The sequence below is a fragment of the Myotis daubentonii genome, chromosome 19 (assembly GCF_963259705.1).
Source record: "Myotis daubentonii chromosome 19, mMyoDau2.1, whole genome shotgun sequence".
NCBI lineage: Eukaryota > Metazoa > Chordata > Mammalia > Chiroptera > Vespertilionidae > Myotis > Myotis daubentonii.
Window position 1 is genome coordinate 26,515,769 of NC_081858.1, and position 25,162 is coordinate 26,540,930.

General features: G+C 47.8%; 1 protein-coding gene across 2 annotated transcripts; it reads left to right on the forward strand.

Annotated features, from left to right (window-relative positions):
* The first annotated feature begins 581 nt into the window (after nt 1–581).
* Nucleotides 582–24,662, forward strand: RNF185 (ring finger protein 185). 2 transcript variants are annotated; one of them, XR_009450132.1, is made up of 8 exons: nt 582–729; nt 13,496–13,718; nt 15,996–16,014; nt 16,887–16,999; nt 18,387–18,441; nt 20,227–20,344; nt 22,177–24,203; nt 24,259–24,662. XR_009450132.1 is itself a non-coding variant. In XM_059676838.1 (7 exons), the coding sequence occupies exons 2-7, from the start codon at nt 13,543–13,545 to the stop codon at nt 22,272–22,274; spliced, it is 579 nt and encodes a 192-aa protein (XP_059532821.1). In that variant the 5' UTR covers nt 582–729; nt 13,496–13,542; the 3' UTR covers nt 22,275–24,662. The 2 variants fall into 2 exon arrangements, 1 of the variants encoding a protein (XP_059532821.1); XM_059676838.1 differs by having other exon boundaries at nt 22,177–24,662.
* The last annotated feature ends 500 nt before the right edge of the window (nt 24,663–25,162 follow it).

The following is a 25,162-nucleotide window of genomic DNA, read 5'->3' on the forward strand; positions in this document are numbered from 1 at the left end:
GCTGGCAGATGAGGAATTTCATCTAGGAGTTTATTTCATCTACTACCTTCACCCCCTACTCAGAACCAGCCCTTAATACAATCCCTGAGACAACTGCCGGCACTGAATAAATGTTGGTTGAGTTAATGAAACAATGAAGATGGGTATCAAGAATTCTAGAGAACAGCCCTGGCCGGTGTTCTCAGTGGTTAGGGCATCGGCCCTCGCTAGGGCTCCACTTCTTTATTTATATCAGTAAAGACTCATAGGTTGTTACCATTTTGCTCCATTAAACTCTATTGCTCTCATTACCTATTTTGATGCTCAAATTGCTCGGATTTGGCTAAATGGGATCTCCTTCAAGTTAGCTCCTGTGTCTTCTGACATATTCCCGCCTTCGGATTCCCATCAGCCTTACGTTCTGGTGCTATAAGTTGTTCCAAGCCTACGCCATGCTTCCCCTGCCCGGACCGAAGCCCTTTGCAAAGTTGTCGAGAGCCCCAGGTTGTTCCTCCGCTTCCTGCCCGCAGGCGGAACCTTAGAGCCCGGCTCCGGGCCCGGACCACAGCGCAGGGGACCAACCCCTTCCGGTTGTGGCCGGAAGTATCTCGGAAAGGGGCGGCGCCAGGTCAGGTGACCGAAGTCCGCGTAGGAGGGTTCCGCGGTCTCATCGTAGAGATTGACTGGGCGGAGCGGTCGGCGTACGGAGAGGCTGGGTCGGCCTCGGCGGCTTTAGCTGAGCGGCGGCCGGTACGTACCGGAGGGGCTGGTGGGGAGCAGGGGGCCGGTAGGGGCGGTCGAGGTTGAGAGGCGGGGGACCGGGTTCCTCCTTCTTGGGGCCCACCAGCTGCGACACCTGAGTCCAGGGTCACGGAGACATCACGCCTGGTTCTGCCCGGGGCCCTTGGCTTCAGAGGAGAGGTCGGGCTGGCGTTGTGGTCTTCCAGCCCGTGATTACAACTTGGGGAAACTGAGGCCCCGAAAGGCAAAAGGCTCCCCAACGAGCGCCCCCTTTCTGGCAAGGACTCAATCCAACTCTTTCTGCCCCACCCCCCACCCCCCTCTCGGGGCTGCTCCTAGTACTTTTTCATGAGTTTGCCCCAAGCGCAGAAGCCGAGGCCGGGAAGCTGGATGAACAGAGTTGGGCTTGGGCGTGAGGGACCCGGGTTCGAGACTTGGCCGCCTCCAGCCACTTGTGTGCTCCGGGCCAAATCCCTTCCCTGGGCCGGGCCTCCGTTTCCTCGTCTGCCAACCTGGGCAGTGTTTCTCCGAATGCAATGCCGGTCTCACACAATCTTCTTTGAAATGCCCTGGGCGTGCAGGCTTTCGCCAGGGGGACTCAAAATAGGACCTCGTATTTGCAACCTGGGTGGGAACCTGGGGGGTCCTGTGCCCACTGATGTCTGAAGCTCACTGACCTTAAGTGCTGTGGGCACTGGATTTGCTCTGAGGCAGTGAGAGCCTAGCCTGTGCAGGCTCTTTGAAGGAATTGGGATGTTTATCCCAGAAATGAGAGCAATGGGAGGGAACTGTCTTTTAATAACTGAAAAAGTTGTTACGGTAAAGAGGGTTTCCACATCATCTTCGGATTTGAAAGGGGCCAAACTAGGACCAATAGTGGATTCTACAGGAAGCCAAGATTTCCATGTAGTAGAAGAACTTAATGCTGGTCAAAGGTGACCAGGAATGGAATTGCCTCCAAAGGTAGTGAACTCTCTGTTGAAGGTGGGATACAGGTGTCAAATGGCAGCCCTTTCCGACTTTATTTATTTTATTGTTATTATTTTTTAAAATATTTTTATTGATTTCAGAGAGGAAGTGAGAGGGAGAGAGAGATAGAAACATCAATGATGAGAGAGAATCATTGACCGGCTACCTCAAGCCCGAAACTCAGGCATGTGCCCTTGACGGGAACCCAACCTGGGACCCTTCAGTCCACAGGCCGATGCTCTATCCATTGAGCTCTATCCACTGTAGCTCATCCCAACTCTAAAGTATCTGAATCTGAGTAGTTATTTTGAATCTTTCTGGTGCTGGCTGACTTTTTTTCTGCCCTCTTCTTGACGCTTCCAGCCTACATCTTGTGCAACTGAGGCCAGTGAGCCTTAATGTAATGCATCTTATGTAATCTTTTCCTGGGAACCATCCATTTCAAGGACTTTGGAATGTCTCAGCTGATAAGGGCTCCTTAAAAATGGTTGTTGAATGAATTACCGAGCAGGGTCCGCACCCCATGGGTTTGTAGCTTCTTTTCTCAGAACACCTTGGAAATGCCTCTGAAGAATTTGTATTTGATCAGAAGCCAGGAAACTCTTCGAGTCACAGAATTGAGGTGTCTCAGACAGAAGGGTCCCTTGAGGTTGCTCAGGCCAGTCTTTCTTCCTGGGACATAAATCCCTCTGTAAGCCTCTCCAGCACTGTGTGGTATAGATGGTGTTAGTCTACCAAGAGGATTTTTGCGGTCTGTTAGCTAACATTCCATGTAACATTTAAAGCAGTCCTTTTATGGACTTGACTTGCCAGTTCATCTTCACGTATGGGTAATCTGCAGATAGTTCTAGCGTAGCTTTAGTTTTCTAGTCAAACATCAAAGCGCCTCATTTTGGGATTTCTAAAACCCCAACAGGTTGCTTTGTCAAAAGCTGATAGAATGCTTACATTGTCCTATGGAACAGAGATTCCATATTATGACCCAATTCTGCTGACAGGTTGGGTTTCAGCCAAGACTCCCTGTATTTGTCTTCCTGCCTTGTGTGTGTTTCCTAGGGTTAAAAAAAAAATAAAAATTTGTGAAATGCTTATTCAGATATTTTCCAGATGCTGGGTAAAATGATTTTAACTTGGTGGTGGTGTTTTTAAAACTTCTCAATCTGAAAATTTCTTTTTTTTTAAAAAAGTGTCAAATTGGTGTTTACATAGTGTGTTTTTTCAAGCCACTAGTCTGAAGAGATGTCTCTGAAAAAAGTGTTTTATGGTCATAATAGGTTTGGGAAAAGTTTCATAGCACATCCCTTTTGGTGCTTTCGCATTCTATAGTACCACATTAAAGGCACTGCAACATCCTGCAATAAAGAAATGTGCCTTGCTCAGCCGGCATAGCTCAGCGGTTGGGCATTGACCTATGAATCAGGAGATCACAGTTCGATTCCTGGTCAGGGCACATGCCCGGGTTGTGGGCTTGATCTGCAGTATGAGGTGTGCAGGAGGCAACTGATCAGTGATTCTCTCTCATCATTGATGTTTCTATTTCTCTCTCCCTCTCCCTTCCTCTCTGAAATCAATAAAAAAATATATGTATTTTAAAAAAAGAAATGTGCTTAACCTTGTTTAATCTAGTGTTGCCAAACTTAATTGATGTGAAGCAGTTTTGTTTTTTTTAATTGAAGTAGACATTGGCAAATTCTGACCTAGAGCAGGAGCTTGCAGTCTATGGACTATGGTTCAAATTTGGCCCCCACTGTCTGTTTTTGTATGGCCTGGGAGCTGGGAATGGTTTTTTGCATTTTTATTTATTTTTATGTTATTACTTTTTAAATATATTTTAAAATATATGTTTATACCACATTTTGCTTACCCATTCTTTCATTGATGGACATTTGGGTTGCTTCTACATTTTACCTCTTGTGAATAATGCAGATATTTACATGGGTGCATAAACATCTCTTTGAGGCCCCACTTTCAATTCTTTTTGGATATATGTCCAAAAGCAGAATTGCTGGATCATATGATAATTCAATATTCAACTTTTTGAGGAACCACCAGACTGTGTTTCACGGCAGCAGTACCATTTTACATTCCCACCAAAAGTGCACAAGGGCACCGATTTCTCCGCCTCCTTACCAGCACTTGTCATTTTTTGTTTTGTCTTGTTTTGTTTTAATAGTAACTTTGATACTGTGATACATAAGACAGTTTGTCTTTACCACAATTTCTGGCTCACAACTCCCCCAAACCCTTAGGATTTCCCAAGGGGGGGGCGGTGGATGGAGTGTCTTTTGTTATGTTGGAGCCAACCGTGTGATTACTGGGTTGGAACTTTCAGTCCCACCTATCCTACCGCCTCCAGGAAAGGGAGAGGGGCTGAAGATTGAGTTCATTTGCTAATGGCCGATGACTAATGAAGTCCCCATTAAAACCCGGGAGGACACCTTATTGGCCCTTCTTCTTTTGGAGAGCTTGCACATTTTGGAACCAGAATGCCTCCCTGTGCCACCATGCTGGGCCCCGAGCCAGGCCCCAAGTCAGGAGATCAGAAGCAGCAGCCATGCCTGTTTCTTTGGGAATGGCCGAGGGCCATGGTCGGCAAACTGCGGCTCAGAGCCACATGCAGCTCTTTGGTCCCTTGAGTGTGGCTCTTCCTAAGCCTTAGGAGTACCCTAATTAGGTTAATAACAATGTACCCACCTATATAGTTTAAGTTGAAAAAATTTGGCTCTCAAAAGAAATTTCAATCGTTGTACTGTTGATATTTGGCTCTGTTGACTAATGAGTTTGCCGACCACTGGCCTAGGGGACCAGCCGGCCATTCCACCCTGGAACCAGTCACCACGTTGACTCCTGTGTAGTCTCTGACTCTTCAGTATTCACACTCCCAGTTGTTTGTCAAGAGCATCTCGTGCTGTAGGCATGGCGGGAGGTTTTAAAGATGGACAGCTCTCTGACTATGGGAGTGGATCCTGGGCAAAAGCCCAGGAAAATTACTTGTTTTTTCTTAACATCCCTGCAGAGCCATTTCTCAGTGTGAGGTGCTTTTTTTAAAAATAGCAGTTAAGTTCTGACTAGAATCCTTGAGGGCAGGGAAGCTTGTCTGATTTATTTTCATCATTGGCATTCTTTAAATATTTTCCAGACTGTGCTAACAATTAATATCAGGTGGCTCTGGACACAGCCCGATTTTGATTTGTAAAATTCAATATTAAAGATTATTCAAAATGGTGTCATTTTGGTTTTATTATTTTTGACCATGATTGGTCTGTCTTATGGTATATGCTCCCCTGATGGTCCTTAGGATCTCCTGTTGAAGGAGAAGTGAGGTCATTGTTTTGTCAAGGATATGCTGATATTATTCAACTCTGAGGAAGTTTTCTCCTTACTTGGTTAAATCTTGTTGACCCTATTCATTTTCTTTTTATACTTCACTGTCAGAGTATGTTCGAGGTCTTTAGCTCAATCTCAGATAAAATCTGAATTAAAGAGATTTTACAGAATCTGAATTTAAAAGGATTTACTGACAATGGAAGCAAAAGCAAACCTCTCGTTTTGAAACTTCTCATAACAAGGGCAGACACAGTTACCCCATTTGCAGGTGACGATCCTGGCTTAGCCAGTAGCAGAGCTGACTAGGTCCTCTAGTTCCAGATTGTTCCTTTCAGTGTATGATACTGGAGATTCACAGCCCTTAACCAGGATCTCTTCAGTCGGAAGATCTTTTCTTTGACACAATATTTTACCAATTATATTGGTTTGAATTGAAATTGGCAAATCACCATCATTCATTTGCATACAGATGTCAAATATTTACTTTGTCAGGCATTGTGTTTGTGGCTCTAGGAGATATCTATCTGGAATAAGTGAATTTAGTGAATAATTAATACTCTGTGTTAATGTTATTTCTAATAGAGGTAGGTACCAGTTTGGGCAATACTTTAAGAATTTTTTTTTTCCTAAAGTAGTTATGTAACATTTCCAGTTCTGAAAAAACATCACTGAAGAAAGAGTGTCTTGTTCTTTTAGGATACTGATTTTCCACAACTTAGTTGGCTAAATTGATTCACATTGAGTTGTATGGTTCTAAGCACTTCTGGGCATCAGATCCATCAACCCACACACATTTATGAGGTGCTCGCGAGGTGCGTGGCCTGTGTTGAGTAAAGCAGCTGGAAGGTGGGTCCAGGTTTGAAGAGAGACACGTGAACACATCACTCAGGCACTGTCTGTTAAGCACCCTGGCTTGGGAGTTGGGAAGCTTTGCCTCTGACTGGCTCTGTGACCATGGGCCAATGACCTAACTCCGAGCCAGGGGATGCTGACGATACTGTGGTGGTGTTTACCTCAAAGGCGGGCTGTAGAGGTGAAGTGAAACAATTCCTGTAATGAACTGAGCAGTGTTAGTTTATGCTGTTCATAGTGTAATAAACATAACAGGTGCAGGTGCCTCCTGACTGAAACACCTCAGGGAAAATCTGGCTTTGCCTAGCTCAGACTAAGTGTGTTCCATTCTGCATTTCCTCATTCACAATTCGGATGTCTCACCTACTATGCCTTCAAGGAACGACACTCCGTCAAAAAGGGAAGTTGTGAATCATCCACTCAGCAGAGTAACCAAGTACCTGCTGATTGCATAGCTCTGTGGGGAATATAATGAAACACTACACTCCATGTACCCCGGGAGAGACCTTCCTGTGAAGGGGGATGTGAATTAAACACAGGCTCAGGGAGAGGATACTGCCTGAGTCACAGAGTGGCAGAGCTGAGATCTGAAAGCAAAGCCATCAAATTCCTCTGTGGCCTGTGGCATGCTGGTTTTCAGGGACAAAAGTCCCAAGTAAAAAGTAATATTGTAAGACAGCGATGTAAGGGATGACAAAAGACAGCCTCTTTAGATGACCCTTAAGTGCTTGTGCCAGGGCAGTTCAAATCCTACTTCACCCGTTCTCATCAGACCTGATAGGCTTTAAGAGAAAGCATTGACGCTTAAAAGAAAACAGACAAACAAAAAACCCTTTTGGTTCAGAGATAGTGGGAGAAAATGTGAAAAAGAAGGCACAGCTGACCCCAAGCCCCCACTCAGACGGGAAGGTTGTGCCGCACAGGGCCTTTCTTCCTGCTTGAGTCCTGGCCCTTGCTGTCCTACCACCTCCCTATGTGCCCCGGGCCCCAGCCACACCGAACGTGACACCGTGAATTATCCACTTGTTCTGTGTGCTGTGTCTGCATCCTCCCCAGCAGGCCCGGCCTTCACATACTCTGTACACACCTGTCAGTGGCCAGCACACTGGGCTGCTTTGTTGGTTTACGTGTCCATGTCCCCTCATGTCCCCCTTTAGACGGAATCCTTTCTCTCTGTATCCTGAATGCCCGGTCAGGCGGGTCTTTAGTAAATCTTGGAAGGTAGGAGAGGGGTTGGTTGAACAGCAGGGAGATGAGATAGTACAGAGGACAGGACCCGTGCAGCCCCGAGGAAAAGGTGCTGGCCTGGAGCCTGCTCTGTCCTGCTGGACCCGGAAGGCCATTCATGCCCGTGGTCCTACATTTGCGGGCCAGGCCTCTCAGAGCCGGCTTTGTCCTAAACTCCATCTAGACCAGGGGTGGGCAAACTTTTTGACTCGAGGGCCACAATGGGTTCTTAAACTGGACCGGAGGGCCGGAACAAAAGCATGGATGGAGTGTTTGTGTGAACTAATATAAATTCAAAGTAAACATCATTACATAAAAGGGTACGGTCTTTTTTTTTTTTTTTTAGTTGTATTCATTTCAAACGGGCTGGACCCAGCCCGCGGGCCGTAGTTTGCCCACGGCTGCTCTAGACTCTTAACATTTTGAGCCTCATTTCTGTGTCTTCCAAGTTCCGATCGGCTTACTGAGATCACTTCCCACCGCAGTCCCTGTGAGTGTGATGCTGACATTCTCGGAATGCAGGTCCCGGCTCTGCTCCACGGGGGCCAGCAGCCGCCTAGTGACCAGCGCAGGCAGGCTCAGGCGCACCACGGTTCTTGGCATGTACGAACAAGCGCATGCCCAACAGGACGAGACCTCTGCTGGGTCCCCTCTCAGATCATGCCAGTTGTTTATCACCCAAATTTGTAAGCTTCCTAACTGGGATTATCATTTCTAGATGCCTCTGTACACCCTGACCCAGGAATTCTTAAAGAGACAGAAGGCAGATGGTAAATGTCTGCAGTACACTTAGAGCCTGAAGATGGCTTCACCAGGTTGAGTTCCCCAGTGGTTCCTGCAGGGATGGGCATCGCTTCCCTTCTCTCCCTCTCCCAGTTCCTGTGAAGTGGGCCAGGCCAGCTCCGGGAAGGTAATGGGAGTGAGGATGCTGGGTCAGTCCGCTGGTCCACATTAGCTTCCAGGCTCCGCATTCCTGAGGGATCATGAAGCCTTGCAGACCTGCCTTCGTCCTGTACCACATGTGCCACCCTGGCCATCTCAAAGTTAGGAATGTTTTTCAAAGCGAGGTGTGAACTTGTTGTTCACCTCTGCCCTGGACGGACTAGGTAGGTGCTGGGTGGTGTGAGGTCTCAGCAGACTGGTCCCTCACCTCCCAAGTTGATCTGACCGCTTCAGTCCCCAAGGTCTGTAGTTAGGGGTCATGTATTCTGAAGGACAGGCCCTGAGGTTACCGCCCCTCCCATGCCCGGTGCTGTGCTGGATTGCTTTTGCTTTTGCTAGTTCTATCCCCTGTTTGAGAGCTGGATTTCTAAAACTTCATCAAGGGACCATCTGGAGTGGAAGGTGGGGGACACAGCTTATTGGGCCCTATCCAGTCCAGATTCTAGTTAAACCCCGGAGGGGATCTAGGAACCAGAGCTCTGCGAAGGTGCCTTATTTAGGAAAAATAAGGCAAGTTTATTGGAGCCCCCTGGTAAGGATTCTTGTAATTATCCCTGTATCTTCCTTTACTCCAGTTCTGGCTTTCAGAGCTTCAACTTGGCCTTGTTCTTCTTTGTGACAAGGCAGATATCAGGTGGGAATGGTCAGGGGACAGTAACAGGTCAGCCCAGAGACTGCAGGGAGGCCAGGCCCCCTCTCACCCCCGCCCCCACCCCCACTCGACCTCTGGCCTTGAATGTAGTTGGTACTAGAGTTCTGTTGGTAGAATACATAAGTGGATGAGTGATTTGCATCGCACAATGAATTCGAGGGAAAACCAAAAGCAGGTATTTAATTTTGTAAAGCTATTAAAGGGGGAACATGTAAGAGTGAAAAGAGTGCTGCTATCATGCTGGAAAGTCTGAATTTGGCACTGTATGATGGCCTGGCCTTGGGCAAATCCTCTAACCTCTGGCTGATGTCCTCTGTAAAATGGAGTGAAGGTCAGAAATGGTAATAGGTGTGAATGTGTTTTTAAAACTAGAAAGTGGATTCAAATCAGGAGTGAAGAATAGTCATGGTTGGACCGGAGCACAGAACCAGCACGACAAGGTTGCTGTGTGGTCAGGTCCAAGGCCTTAGGCTCTGCAGGGACCAGGAAGGAGTTTGAGTGGGATGGCAGCTCGGGCGTGCTCCCGGCCTGCTTCCCTTGTGTTCTGTCCGGTTCCTGCGCCAACCAGGGCCCTCCGCTCTGTGAGCCACTGTCCTAGTCCTGCTGGGCCCCAGAGGCTGTGGCCACATTTTGTGGCTTCACAGGTGCTCCATGGACAGTCCCCAGGGGAGGCTTTAAGGTGAGGGTCCTGTGCTTTAGGGTAGGGAGGAGGTGAGGAGAGGACGCTCCAGGGATGGGTGAGCAGCTGGCCTGGGAGTTGACCAAGACTAGTCATGCATGCCTGTACCCACTCAGCAAATATCTGAGTGCCTCCCAGGATGAGACTCTAGAACCTAGTCCACGTGATCAGTCTACTGAGAATTCGAATGAGAGTGATGCGAGCTGCCTAGAGTTGGGACGTGCAGGCCTGTCCCAGTGCCTGGCCTCCCTGCAGTCTCTGGGCTGACCTGTTACTGTCCCCTGACCATTCCCACCTGATATCTGCCTTAACCCCGGTTGTCTCCGTATGTGTAGCAGCACGCACCATGCAGAGCTTGGTTGGGCCCAGGGAATGGAGAGGGCAGTGGACCAGAGTAAGTGGCGTGTATGTGCATCTCCCCAGCAGCAACAGCCCTCCTGCCTTCGTGGGCTCTTCAAGTCACTGTGCTATCGAGGGCCACCTTAGCAGTCTCGTAGGAGGCATGACACCTCACTTTTCAGGTGAGAAAAACAATTGAAGCCATCAAGGTATCAACCCTGAGCCACATGGCTACTCAGTGGTGGAGCCAGGACTTGAAGTCAGAGCTTTTCAGATTGGGGGAAACTGGAATATTGGGAAAAATTTAAAAACATGTACTCTTTGACTTCAAAATTAATGCATGTAAAAATGTCAGTTTTATAAATGGGGAGGACTTATAAAGTGTAAGTGACTACCTCTAAACCCCCACAGGTATGAGATAATCCCTGTTCACAGTTCGTTATGTTCTCCACAGACATTCACTGTTATTTCACTCATATTGCAATCTAATGAACAAACTGAACTAACAAGCAAAATAGGCAGACTCATAGATAGAGAGCAGGCTGCCAGCTGTGGGGGGTGTGTGTGGAGGGATTGAAGAGAAAGAATTCATGAAAAAATAAAGACAAGACATTTACTAATATTTATATTCATTCTTGTTGTAGCAAGTGTAATATTATACACATATTTTACAATTTCCTTTTATTTGTTTATCCTCACTGGAGGATATGTTTATTGTTTTGAGAGAGAGAGAGAAATATCAGTGTGAAAGAGAAGCTTTGATCAGTTGCCTCCCGTACACGTCCTGACCGGGGATCACACCCACAACCTAGGTATGTGCCCTGACCAGGAATTGAACTTGCAACCTTTTGGTTTACGGGATAGTGCTCCAGCCAACTGAGCCACCCAGCCAGGGCTTCAATTTGTATATATTTTGAAATAAAGACAAATATATTTTTAAAAAATAAAATAAATTTAAAAAGTGAATCCCCATTCATCATCAAGCTCCAACAACCATCAATTTTCCTGTTCTTATGTAATCTTTTCTCTCCACTTTCACTTTTTCCCCTGGATTAAGGCAAATCTCAAACATCTTATCATTTCTTCATTAATACTTAAGTATGTTTCCAGAGATGAGAATTTTTCAGAAACATTACACAATACTAAACAAAATTATCATACTAAACAAAATTGAACAATTCTTAATATCAACTAATATCCAGGTTAAGTCTAATTATTGTCAGTCACCTCACAAATGCCTTTTTACGGTGGTTGGTTTGATTTGGTTCCCTTGAGCCCCTCACACTGCTGCTGGGTGGCATGTCTCAAGTGTCAGTCGCTCTACCTCCACACCCCTCCCATGCGATTTGTTTTCTGGAGAACTTGGGCTATTTGCCCTGTAAAAAGTTCCGCATTCTGGATTTGCTGATTGCCTCCTCCTGGATTTGTTTAACACATGCATCGATGCCCCACATTTTCTGTAAATGGGTAATTCATTTAAAGACTCAATTAAAGTCTGTTTCCTTTTTGAAGACAAGAATGCGTCATTGTTGGAGCTGTGTACTTCTTATTGCATCATTTAAGAAGACTGTCATTTAAGATTGGTCCATGAACCTGACTTTATGGTTATCTTTCTGCATATGTACACACAAAATCCTCAATTTTATTTTTTTTACTATTTTTTTTGTTAATATATTTTATTGACTTTTTACAGAGTGGAAGGGAGAGAGATAGAGAGTCAGAAACATCGATGAGAGAGAAACATCGATCAGCTGCCTCCTGCACACCCCCTACTGGGGATGTGCCCGCAACCCAGGTACATGCCCTTGACCGGAATCGAACCCGGGACCCTTCAGTCCGCAGGCCAACGCTCTATCCACTGAGCCAAACCGGTTTCGGCAAATTTTTTTTTTTAAATATATTTTTATTGATTTCAGGAAGGGAGAGGAAGAGAGAGATGGAAACATCAATGATGAGAGGGAATTATGGATTGGCTGCCTCCTGCACGCCCCCTACTGGGGGGTCGAGCCCGCAAGCCAGGCATGTGCCCTTGACCGGAATCGAACCTGGGACCCTTCAGTCCGCAGGCTGAGGCTCTTTCCACTGAGCCAAACCAGCTAGGGCAAAAAAATCTCTCATTTTAAAAGTTTGTGTTTTTGTGTTTGTTTGTTTTTAAAGAAACACAGGTGTTGGGTGTCGAGCTAGAATGACAAAGAAAGGCCATGACGTGGCCCCCACACGCAGGCTTCATTCTGTGTGAGGAGGGGAGCACCGATCGTGAGGAAGTTCTTGGCGCCACGGCCAGCAGAGCACTGGGCTGCCGGCAGCCAGCGAGCTGCCCTTCTGGGACCTCACGTAAAATGATGAAACTGAGTGAAAAAGTGGCGGTGAGCCGGCTCCTCTCCGAGCTCAAGTCACTGAGCTGCTGTCGTGGGGAGGGAGACTCGTGAGTGCAGAGTCCTGGGTGGTGGTGTGCGGAAGCTGCTGGGTCTGAGGACTGTGGCTTCTCGGTCCTTGCCTTCTCACACTTTGGGAGCTGAAATCGGGGTGGCCTTCTGGTGCTCCAGGGGTGAGTCTCGGATTGGGGCGGGCTGTCTGCTTGCAGAGAGTGGGCAAGAGGACCCTTCGCAGCACAGTTTCGGGGCTGGAAAGGGTGCCTCCATTTACAGATGAGAAAACTGTGGCCCAGAGAGGAGAAGGGAGGTTCCCCAAACCACCCATCCCCTGGAACCAGCATCCAACTTCCGGTTCTCCGACTGTGCTGGCCAGCTAGCCTTTCCTGCTTGGAATTTCTGAGGTGGTGAGGGTGGCCGATGAGGTTCTTCACCATCTGCACCCAGAATGTCTGAGGATCCTTTGGTGTTGGCCTTATCGTCCTTCTTGTTCAATTCCTGGCGGGGGCTTTGATCTGGAAGAGGTGATGAACGTGGTCGCTTTCTCCTAGAATTTGGTGGCCAGCGTGGTCTGTGGTGGCACCGTGGTTTGAGTACAAACTGGGTGTCATGAGTCCCAGTCTCAGCTCCACACTAATCAGTTTGCTGAGAATTCTCAAGCCACAGTTTCCTAAAAAGATTGGACCAGGTTTGCCCAAAGCATGGTGTGAGTGTGCCAAATGGTTTTCGGTGGTATGAGGATAAAAGATTTCCCTTCATTATACTTACATTTATTTATCCCTATGGTAAGCAATACTGGTTTTCTATTTTCCGCAGTGTCATAAACCACCTCTTTAAAGGTATTGAGTTGGTAGATTTAGATAAAATAAGTAGGTGATATTCTAACCTGGCAGAAGGCGGACTGCAGAGATGGCAGTGTGGAAGGCATTGGACCAGATGACCTTCCAGGTCCTTCCTCGCTTCCTCACCTCTCAGAGTTACAGGGTTTTCTTCATATTCTGGCATATGCCAGTCACCATCCTCCTGGCCTGAGCAGACTCCCCCGCCAATACAGAGGCTATCCAGAGTTAGGGGACAGCCTGCGAATGTTCAGTTTGACTGAGCATGTCTTTATCAGCCGGGCGTTATCCTGGAAGAATGTAGGGACAGGGAGGTCCAGTCCTGTGGAGTCATCGGAAGCTGCTCTGTATTGTGCGGTTTGTGTGGTAAATTCTGGGCCGTGTTCATTGAAAGTTTCTGAGTCCTTGCTGTCTGGGTAGTGCCCCACGACTATCATTCTCTGCAGCTCCTGGGAAGTCACCTCTGGGGTTCAGTCCTAATCTGAACATCTGGAACTGAGAGAAGATGGTGAGGGGTTGGCATGGAGGTGAGGGGGTGAGCTGCAGAAATGGCAGTCAAGGGCTCTCTGCCTTTCAGGACTTTCCTGGGAGCGTCTTCACTCAAGAGTTTGCTGACAGCCAAGGATGGCAAGCAAGGGGCCCTCAGCCTCTGCGTCCCCTGAGAACTCCAGTGCGGGGGGACCCAGCGGCAGCAGCAATGGTGCTGGTGAAAGCGGAGGGCAGGACAGCACCTTCGAGTGCAACATCTGCCTGGACACAGCCAAGGATGCCGTCATCAGCCTATGCGGCCACCTCTTCTGGTCAGTGCCCCCTCCCAGAGCGCACACTGCTGGTTTGGGAAAGCTCGTAGCCCTGGACAGAGCTGGGGAAGGTTCCCACACACTTCGGGTCCTGCCATACTCAGGTCCAAAGACAGGCAACCTGGTTCTCATCCCAGCTCGGGGGCCAATCCAGTCCCCACCCTGGGCTCCGTATCCCCATCTCTAAAGTAACAGCTCCCCATTTAGTGAGCACTTACTGCTTGCTGCTTGCTTGTTAGCCAAGAGGCAGGGTAGTGCAATAGTGTTGAGCAAGGACTGTGGAGCCAGGCTGCCTGGCTATGAATCCCGACTCTTCCACTTTCCTATGGGATGACCTTGGGCAAGGTACTTACACGCTGCCTCATTTTATAGGGTTGTGAGCGTTAGATGATGTGAAATATGTCAAAGGCTTAGAAGAGCACATAGCACAGAGTAAATATTGTGTGTGAGCTGGGATCCTAATAATTGTTACTGTATTTTACGTAGCTTATCAAATGAAGTGGCAGAGTCAGTGTCCGTTCCAGCCTCGATGGTTACAGAAGCCCCTCTTGGCTCTGGGAATCTGGGTAAATGTTTAGATCTTAAGAATTAAGCCAGGGTATCATTGGAAAGAGCACAGACTCTAAAATGAAACAGGTGCTTCTCATTGGAGTGGTTTGTCTCTGGACAGATCTGCTGCCCTCTCTGTGCCTCAGTTTCCTTATCTGTAAAATGGAAATAATTGCACTTCCTCAGAGGTTAGTGTGACCATCTAGTGATATGAACAAATGCAAAGCTATTCAGCCACAGGCTGGCACACAGTAGTTGCTTTATAAATGGGAGTGATCATCATCATTGCTATACTCTTTCATTTTCCCCTGAGGAGAAGTTACCTCCAACCTCCCCGACAGCCTTTGTGGGAAGTTGCCAATGGAGAGATCTGCCATGATTTAGGGTGTCTCAGGCCCAGTTTGGAGTAACAATGCAAGATTAGTGTTGAAGACAGATGCCAGGTGTCTGTTATGTCCAGGGAGATTGTGTATCTGGATTGTGAGGCTAAACTGTGGTTCAGGAATTGGAAAAGGAATTGTCCTCTGAGTCTAAATTTTACTCAGGTAAAGAAACGTGGTATTTGAGAAGCAGAAATCATATCCATATTTTCCACTGTCCTGACATGTAGTAGGTGTGCAATTGACATTTGTTACTTGAATGAATGAGTCAAGAGAGAAAGAAAAGTTAAAAATCTGGAATTTGAGGGACTTTTCCTTCAATTCTGTAAATGTCATTTTATTTTTTTTTTCTTGCACCCAGGGCTGGGTGATAGAGGGACAATAGACTGGAAGTCAGGAACTTATTTTTTAGCCCTGGTGCTATAGGCAAGTCATTTAATATTTCTGAGCCTGGTTTCCTCATTTGGAAAATGAGAGATTGGGCAACAACCTATGGAGTGTAGCTCACTAAGCTGAAGGTAGCCACACCCTTCTCGTTACTTAAAGATGTTTTTAACGGTAGACCTGAACTTGAAGCTACTTACTGCCGGCCGAGCTCTCAAGGCTGAGGACAGCCTGAAAGTGCTGTTAAACTGGATCTAGATCCACACGTTCCTTTTGAGTCTGAGGAAGCTATGAATCCACTGAAATTGAGTCCAAAATATTACATGTGTACATGTGTGAATGAGGGCATGAGAATGTTCCTATGAATTTCTCTACACAGAGGGACCTAGCTTTTTATCAATCCTCACCCAAAGATATATATTTTAATTAATTTTAGAGCGAGGAGAAGGGAAAGAGAGATAGAGAAACATCAATGTGAGAGAGAAGCGGATCGGTTGCCTCCTGTATGCCCTGACCAGGTTTTGAACTTGCAACCTGGGTGTGTGCCCTAACCAGGAATCAAACCCACAGTCATTTGGTATATGGGATGATGCTCCAACCCACTGAGCCACACTGCTCAGGCCTGGCTTCCTTAGCTTTTATTGGATTCTTTTAGAGGCTGAAACCCCTCAGAGTTACTCAGTTGGGTCTGGGATGGTCTGACTGTGGCGTCTTCACAGGTAGTGGGATCCCGGGGTGGAGGCGGGCGTCTTGACTCCATGGCTTCGTTTTTCCGTGTTTGTAGCCCCTCTTCTAATTTCTGGCTCCAGCGATTCCCCTGCTCAGTGGGCTGGCCGTGCTCCACGCTTCTCCCCAGTTTTCCCGTGTTTCTGCTCCTGCCCCGATGTTTCTGCTAATGAGAACATTTATTTTCCTTTCCCTCTCTTTTCTCCTTGATGGCTGGTTGCCCTGGGGACTCTGACAGTTGGCCGTGTTTACATCAGGTAAGGTGCATTTCATTTTACTTTGTCTTTCATCACCTATGGTTGCACAAGACACTCCTGGTCCCAGGAGACTGCTGTCAGAAACTGCAATCTTCCCTGCTTGTGGGCTCATTGGCTCGCTTTCCCTCAGCCCCCATTATCCACCTGCCCGCTGACAGGCACTTGAGGAAACGGATCAGTGTGGTACCCGGGATGGCCCTGACTGCTGCAGTGGCTTTTGTGGCCTTCGCAGGCCACTGCCTCTCGGGGCCTCAATTCCTCAACTGAAAATGGGGTTGGATTTGATAATATGTTAATTTTTTATTTTTGAGATTGTGCCTCTAGAAAGTGTCTCCTATCATATCAACCTTCCCCCTACTCTTAAAGGTCTTGAAAATGTTAGGAAGGGGAAAACATTTTGGTCTGTTGAGAGAGCTATTGTGACAGGAACGTCTATTTTCCCAGCTTTAGGTTATTATGAAAACCAGGTAGTAAGTATTCACCAAGACCCAGGCCTGGCATTCACAACGGCCTATGGGTAAGCACTGCAAGCTGGCTGCCTCCACGGTGGTTGTCAGTGGAGCCCCACACTAGTAGGGGGCTTAGGAACGTGGGGGGAGAACAGAAGTTCCAGAAGTTAGAGCCTCAGCATCTGGATGGGAGAAGGCAGGGGAAACTTACCTGCTAAGTTCAGGTTGTGCCTTCTGATCCCAGTGGAACCTGGCGAAACGTGTCTGCTATAAATTCATAAAGAGCACAGTATACATAAGTTTTGGGGCTTTTGACAGTAAGATAAAGGAGATGAGATATAAAACCATTAAACACTGCCTTTTCCTTGGCTCTGAAGTCCTAGATTCACATTTATAGAACGCATTTTTCTCTCCTGCTTGCAGTGGTTGGAGACCAGACCTAACAGACAGGTGTGTCCAGTTTGCAAAGCTGGGATCAGCCGAGACAAGGTCATCCCCCTCTACGGCCGGGGCAGCACTGGGCAGCAGGACCCCAGGTGAGGCCTCGGAGCACCTCTCACACCCAACCTTCCCCTTTGGACATGAATTCACTTCCATTCAGCACCGACTCACCCCTCGCTTTACTTCGTGCTCGCAGACCCTCAGTTCTGAGGCAGTTGGAGTCCAGATGGAAGTTAGCCAGGAGGGGAAGGGAGCCAGGTTGCCACTTGCTGAGCTATAGTACAGATATCCACTGAGCGTCTGTCAGGGGCAGGCGATGTACTCGGTGCACAAGACATCACAGTTGCAAGTGTGCAAAGTGCTGTGAAGGAGCAGCCTGGGAAGCAAGGTCCCAACAGGAGTCTGCAAGGAGGTGGCTGGCTGTAGCAGTGCCGTATAAAATATGGGGGGAGGAAGGGACGGGGGTCTGGGAGGCTTGTGGAGTTGAAATTTCTGGAAATGAAGGTGTGGGTGGGTCTGGCATTCTCCAGACACAAGTACTGAGAGCCCTTTGTGATGTGGCGCGTACACCCCCCCCCCCCACACACACACACACCCCTAAACTCCCCAGCACACCCAGTGGTCAGACACATTGGACTTCTCTTAAAGGGTCTACCCTTTCACGTTCATGAGCCTTTGTATTTGTTGTCCCTGTGCCTCTTCTGCCTGCCCCGGTTCCACCCCTCCTCCTCCTCAAACTTCTGCCCATCTGGAATGAGCAGCCCTAAAGCTACTTCCTCCTTGAAATGGCACTTGTTCCCCACATTAGCTGCTCTCACCCATGCTCCCACCCCATTTGGTTCATACCTCTATAAAGAAGTCCCTCCCACACTGTATTGTGATTGGTGGTAGCCCCCTTTAAACCATGAACACCTCAAGAGTAGGGTCTGTCTTCAGCCTTAGTATTGGTAACAACCTACCTGTGCTTGATGGGTAGCAAGTGCTCAGTCCGGTATTTGTGGGACGCGTGATGGAAGAGGCTGGGGCCCAGAGGCAAGATAGAGTAGAGGACATGCCCAAGAGGAGTGGGTGGTGAAGCTGGAGTTAATGGGCGGCTCAGAGAGACCCTGAGTCTCAGCCCTCTCTGCTGACAGGCCACTCTCTGTTTCAGTTTGGATTTGGGATTTTTTTATTTCATGACCCCTATATCACACTGGTCCAGGGATAGGTGTCTGGCTGGCATTCTGGGTCATGCTGTCTGTGAGAGGAGTAGGCTCAGTGCAGCCTGATGAGCACCTTATAAACAAGCTGATTTTCTCCTTGGTTCTCCATAGGTAGAGAACAGTTCCAGGTAGAACAAAGAGCTATTTAGTGGTCGGTTTATTTTGGCATAGGTACGCGTGCTGGGCAGGAAGGGGCGGGCCCTGGTGAAGAACTCCCACTTCACTTGGGAGCAGCTCAAAGCAGTATGTAATGAACCTGTCTACACCATTTCTGTTTCAGAGAGAAGACCCCGCCCCGTCCTCAAGGCCAGAGGCCAGAGCCGGAGAACAGAGGGGTGAGGAAAATGCTAGGGGAAGCTTCTAGAAATAAGTGCATGGCTTCAGAAGTTTCTCTGTTGGCCCTATACTTTTTCCTCCTTGATTAAAAGTAAAGGAAATTTTGTAGAATACAGAAAGGAAAAGGAGAAAAAAAACACTTATAATCCCACCATCCAGAGATAACCACTGGAAACATTTTGGTCTATTTTCTTTTTTATTTTTCTATAGTTATATATATATATATATATATATATATATATATATATATATATACACACACACACACATTTTATAGATCTTTTTATGTCTATGTGTTTTACTTATAGATTTGTGCATATATATATATATATATATATATATATATATATATATTTACTATTTGGCTCCTGTTTTATAACCCTCTTAAAATTTCATTCATTTTATACTAAGTGCCTTCTGTGTGCTGGGTATCATTCTAGGCATTGATGATATAAAGATCTTGCCCTTACGGAATTTACATTCTCAAAGAGGGGTAGATTTTCATTGATATATCTTGAGATTTTACATGTCCGTAATATTTTATGTAGCTGTTTAATGCTCCAATGTATGGACTTCACAAAATTCATTTTTGGACATTTAGCTGTTTCCTTTTTTTTTTCCCCTAACCTAAAAATATTCTGATGAACTTAGAGATAGATTTTTGAGCAGGTTCATGATTATTTTACTGGGATAAATTCTTAGAAGTAGAATTACTAGCTCAAAAATTTTGTGCATTTAAATCAGGCATTAGCAAAATATTTATTCATTCTTACAGAATCGCACAAGTATATTTTTATTTCCACATTTTCTTTAAAATATATTTTTATTGATTTCAGAGAGGAAGGGAGACACAGAGAGAGAGAAACATCAATGATGAGAGAGAACCATTGATTCGGGTTCGGAATCGAACCCGGGACGGTTCAGTCCACAGGCCGACACTCTATCCACTGAGCCAAACCGGCTAGGGCATTTCCACATCTTTTTTTTTTTTTTTTTCTGTATGGTGTGTGTGTGTGTCTGTGTGTGTGTGTGTTTTATGTAGTCGTCACCATTCTGTTGCTTAAATTTTAATTTTGGCAATATATTCTGTGATGCTCTGTCCTGTCCTCTTTATTTATTTAGTTGAATATTGATGCATTATAATTTAGGTTTTCTCATTGAAGGACCTATTAGGTTCTTCCAGGTTTCGCTTTATAAATAATGCTATAGTGACCAACTTGGCACATTTCCCTCCCTCCCACCCCCGCCCCCCTATTTGAATTATGGCATTTCCTTAGGATTCCCAGGAGTGTGATTATTGAGTCAGGGATCTTGAAATTGAGGGTCTCTTCTCCAGATTACCCTCAATAGTAATAGCAACAAACACTTGTTGAATGGTTATTATATGCATGTGTAGCTTATACTGACGTTCCCTTTTTATTGGGCATAAGGGTTATCGCCAACTTTGCTGTTACAAAACATGTAGAAACTTTTACTGGCTAGCGTGGGACTCTGGAAAGAACCGGGAGCTCTAAGAACCTGACTTGCTTTAGCAGAGAGTTTTTCTTTGGGTAGAGCCCGATCTCTCTGGCATTCAGATCTCCTTCGCTGGGATTCCTTGTAGGCTAGATGGGCCGCCAGATTCCTCTGCCTCGGGATCTAGATGGGAGGAAAAGATGTCCCCCCTTGGAAACAGGCGGCAGAGGGTAGGGAGGAGAGGTAGATGCCACATGTAAGGTGACGTGTTTAACAGGTGCAAGAGAGACCTGCTTGTTCCACTTCTTAATTGCATTTCTTCTGCACAGGGATTTCAAGGATTTGGATTTGGAGATGGTGGCTTTCAGATGTCTTTTGGAATTGGGGCATTTCCCTTTGGGATATTTGCCACAGCATTTAACATAAATGATGGGCGGCCTCCTCCAGGTAAGACTCTGTTTCCTTGGTAATCCTGCTTGAAGGCTTTCTGGAATCCAGCAGTATGTAGGTGATAGATGATTGTTACTATAATCAGCCTTCAGAATGTGCTAAACTCTTTCCAGGTTACTGGTAGTCGTGCTAACGATAATACACACTTAGCAAGTATCAGGCATGTTCTAAGTGCTTTCCGTTAAAAATTCAGGATCCCCATGGGAACCCTTGGGACAGATGTGCAATTAGCTCCATTTTGCAAATCAGAAAATACTTAGTAATGTTTCCAAAGATGTACCCCGTGCCCATAAAATGAATAGGTATAAACCACACCCAGCTGAAGAAAAGCCTAGTTCTGCACATGGACCCCATCCTCACTGGGACCTTTGGGGACTGGAAAGGGCAGTGTGTGACCCACAAGGAGTCAGGGCCTCTCTGTTCTCTGGCATCTCTGTCCAGTTTCCCCCGGGACACACATGGGGCTGGTCCCAAACCCCAACCCTTTGGGAACTATGCCTTGTCTGCCACCTGCTGCTGCTTTTCTGCCTCCAGTCAGCTTGAGAATGCCAGCTGCAGTCTGTATAGAGCAGGGTGACGAGGTGAGTGCTCTGTACTCTGTCACAACATGACACCCAGGCCAGGATCCTTACCACGGAACCTGCAGAACCGCCCAGGTCAGCTGAGCTCTGCTGCAGTCCTAGGAGCCTTATGTGTGCTGGGCACAGTAGGGACCAGTGCGTACTTCCTGGCCAGGAGCTTATGCTCTAGGGACAGTAACCCACTCCTGGGCCATCCCAGGTGTCCCCTGGCCTCACCCTGGTGCCTAGCAGGCAATCACTGAGTCTTTGTTGACTGCCTGCCTGCATGAATCCGTCAGAGCACCTCATTGGAGAGGAGTACAGCACCAAGAGGTCATGAGGAAAGAGGCCCCAAAGGGCAGGGCCCCGTGAAGGCAGCAGGAACCTGCCTGGTAGCTCTCTTCCTTCTAACCTGGTCCAAGGTTCACCTCGCGTTCCCCCCCAGGAAAACAGGCTGCCCTCTGGATCTCTGGATCCTCCTGCCACAAGCAGACAGTTTTCTCTTATGATACCACTTGCTCATTGGGGTGGAGGTGCTCTTAGCTCTCTTTCTCTAATAGGACAGGGGAACTATACATAGCAGCTTTCTCAAAGCCCAAGTTCTCAGCCCACTTCTACCCCTAGTTTGCTGGGCGGTGAGGGAAACTGGTCATTTTGCCTGTCTGGGCCCTAGCGCCCTCCTCTGGAAAAGGAAGGCACTCCACGCCAGGCTCTCTGAGACCCTCCGGGTTCAGCAGTGCCAGAATCTAGAGACTCCATGACTCGGAGGCGGTGCTTTGGTTCCTATTTTTAATTGAATTTATTGGGGTGACATTGGTTAATAAAATTATATAGGTTTCAGCTCTCCAATTCTGTAATACATCATCTGCATATTGTACTGTGTGTTCACCACCAACTTTGATTTCTTTCTACAGAAAATGGGAATAGTACTCCCCAAGCAATAATGTGTGTGCAAACACTGTGCACACAGAAGGTGCTTAACAAACGTAGCTTTCCTTTCATCATTCCCTCTAAGAGTTTCCCCACTTACTTGCACCTATAGGCCAAACCCTCTGAGGATTCATTGGAGATCTTGTCCTCATTGTTATATTATTCCACGTATTTTCACAATTCCAGTTTTGTTTTGCCTGATGTTATTTGGGGTTTGGAAATCTTTTTAGTGTGCAGGATTCTGTAAAGAGATGAAGGTTGATGCTTCTCGACTTCGGTCCCAAGTGGGCGTGTGCACAGCTGCAGCGCTAACACCTCTTTTCTCCCTCCTGTCTCCAGCTGTCCCCGGAACGCCCCAGTACGTGGATGAGCAGTTCCTGTCACGCCTCTTCCTGTTTGTGGCCCTGGTGATCATGTTCTGGCTCCTAATTGCCTAATGCTGGGCTCCCGGCCTCATCCATGGCAGGGCCTCTGGACTGGTGCCACACCACCCCCACTCTTGATGTTTGGCTTCCTGGATAATCCCGAGCCCTGGAATCAGTGGGGTCCGTAACACATCAAGGAATCTTGCTTCTCCACCAGAGCTTTAGGACTCAAGACTGTTGTCGAAAACCCTGGAGTGTGGCCACTGCCATAAACCCTCAGGCCTTGGCACTGCGTCGTCTCCTGGGTTACAACATGAAATCCTGTTCCAGCCAGCTCAGTAGCTCCTGACTCTGCACCGGGAAGAGGCAGAAGAGAGAAACTGTCGGTGCAGCTTCACCTGCGTTTAATGTTATAAGAACAAAGGGATGAACCAAATGTTAATTGTGGAAACTTCCTCTCATCTCATTAAATACCCCTTGGTAAGTGGCCTCTGAGGTCAGTGGGGGTCCTCATACAGAAAGGTTCCCCTGCCAGATCTCAATGCTGCTCTGCCCTATTTCCTCCTACCTCTCCCTCCTCGGCAGAGGTGCAAGAAATTGCTGTCCTATAAAGATCCTAATTGCAGCAGCTGAAGCTGGAGGCGCATCATGAACTCACCAGAGACCCAAAGATCTTTTATTGGCTCTGGCCATCCTCAGCGTCTTTGGCCCGAGAGCGGCTTGAATGACCTTGTTTTTTGGCATAGATCATCCTGGGAGACGTGTCTCCACTCACAGATTTCTCATCACCTTTCCCCCCAAAACCACACACATGTTCCTCTCTGCCAGAGGGCACAGCCTCCACTGCTGCCGTGCGTGAGGAAAGACCTGCAGTTGGGGCTGCAGAGGGATTCAGAGCTCCGACGCAGGAACAGCCGCACAGCAGCCCTGTCCCCAAGGCCGCAGAAGCTCCGCGTGCATCTCCTCGCAGACCTGCCCAGAGGAAACGGGGGTTTGTCAAGTCAGCCCCGCTGCATGTTGAAGACCATCGCCAAATTGTCCTTAATGAAGAGGCGGCAAAGGGGGAAGCCCCTGATTTGATACGGATTGTGGACATCTCCTTGAACATGTGCTAAAACCCGGAAGCCTGTGCCTCCAGAGCAGGCAACCCGGTGATTTGTTCAAGTCGGGCAGGGGCCTGGGGGCCTCAGCACGGACACATGGGGTGGCCTTTCTGTGGAAATCATGCTGCCCAAGCCCTTGATTTGTGTTTCAACTTCACAAGCTTCTTTGTCCGAATCTGATGGAGGGAGTGTGGTCCAGGCAAGAAGACGGTTCACTTGGTGCTGGAATAGTCTGTCAGGCCTCTTCCTAGAAATCCGGTCTGTTCCAGAGACCCCAAGGCTGGGAGGAGATGGTCTTCCTCGGGAGCCTCTGTCGCATCACCGGGCCACAGTGCTCCTGGCTTACCTCCAGCAATAGCCACAGCGGGTAGAAAGCCCAGCCCCACCTAATGGTTTGTTTTTCTTTCCCAGACATGGCTCTGCATAGCATATGGAAACCAGGACCTTATCCAAGATGGGAAGCCCTCTTTCCCTCTCCATAGTCCCCATCCCTTTCTCCTTATAACCTGTCAATGCCCGAGTACAGTGTTAAAAGACAAAATATAAGTATTGAATAAGTGGTTCATTTGCTGAATCCATTTGATAAGAATAAGCCACCAGCTTTACAGTGTGCCTCATGGATTTTTAAATACCTTGGGGGCACCCGCTCAATCGTGCTCTTTTTATCACCTAGAAATCCCCAAAGTGGAAGGTGCCCCTGGAGTATCTCCGCTGGAGAAGGCCGGTGGGATCCCTCAGTGCAGTGCCTCCACCTAGTGGTGGGGGAGAGGACGTCAATCTATTGGGCCCAACAGAAAATGGGTTTCCAGAAAAAAGGTTAAGGAAGGGATGTGGGTCGGAAGATGAATCACTTGGACTCTAATAAATGGAGTGAGTCAGGAAAGCTCTACCAGCAAAGGTATGATCACTGGACTCTTAAAGGAAGTGAGCCCAGATGAGCTCTACCAGCAAAGGTATCCCAGGAGCCTGTTAGCAAAGCCAGGCTGGCTACCTGCCCTTTGATTTTTCATCTTATAGGTCCCCACTCATGCTCTGCCAGGGGCTGGGGCAGGAGAGCTGATTTGGGACTGCTGGCCCAGCCCTGATAGGGAGCCCCCCTCCCACAACCCCTCTGCAGGCTCACAGACCCCTCCCACCCTTCCACCCCCCCACCCCCCGCCAAGGCAGTTTTCCCTTCTTTTGTGTGTGTTTTCTATGTTCTTAGTCTCTACTCCTACTCCTGCCGCCTTTGCGGATCAGGACCAGCTCCCAACCACAGACAGAAAATGATACCATGTACAGCGGCACACCTTGACCAGTTGCTAATTTTCACTGTTGTGAAAGTGATTTGATTTAGAATTAAATGGTTTTACATTACTGCGAGCTGTGGGCTTCTTATCCGTGTCATGGGGTCAGGGGGACGGGTTAGGGAGGAGTCACACTGGCCTGGCCCCTGGAAAGCACCTGTGTGTCCTTGGGAATGTCACCCTGAAGACAAAGTCTTCAAACAGCCATCGAGGAGTAGGCTGGAGGCCTGGCCTCATCCATAGCCCTGCCCAAGGGGTGACCGGTCTGACAGGCAGCACTGACCCCGACAAGTATGTGGAATTCCTAAGCTCACAGGCTGCCACATGGAGCTTAGCTGTGGCCCATCAAAGCGGGAGGACAGACGTTACTGTCAGCAGCTTCCTGCATGCTCTGTGACAGGGCAGGCGGCCTGCCCAGCAGGGTGTGCTGCTCCACGGAATTCCGGAATTCCTTGGTAGCAGAATGGGAGATGGAAGATGGTGAGGTCACAAACCCTGCCCATCCTCAGGCTTCCCGGCACACCAGAGCTACAGGTCATCCCTCAGAGTGGAGCTCTTTTCTCCCTTCCAC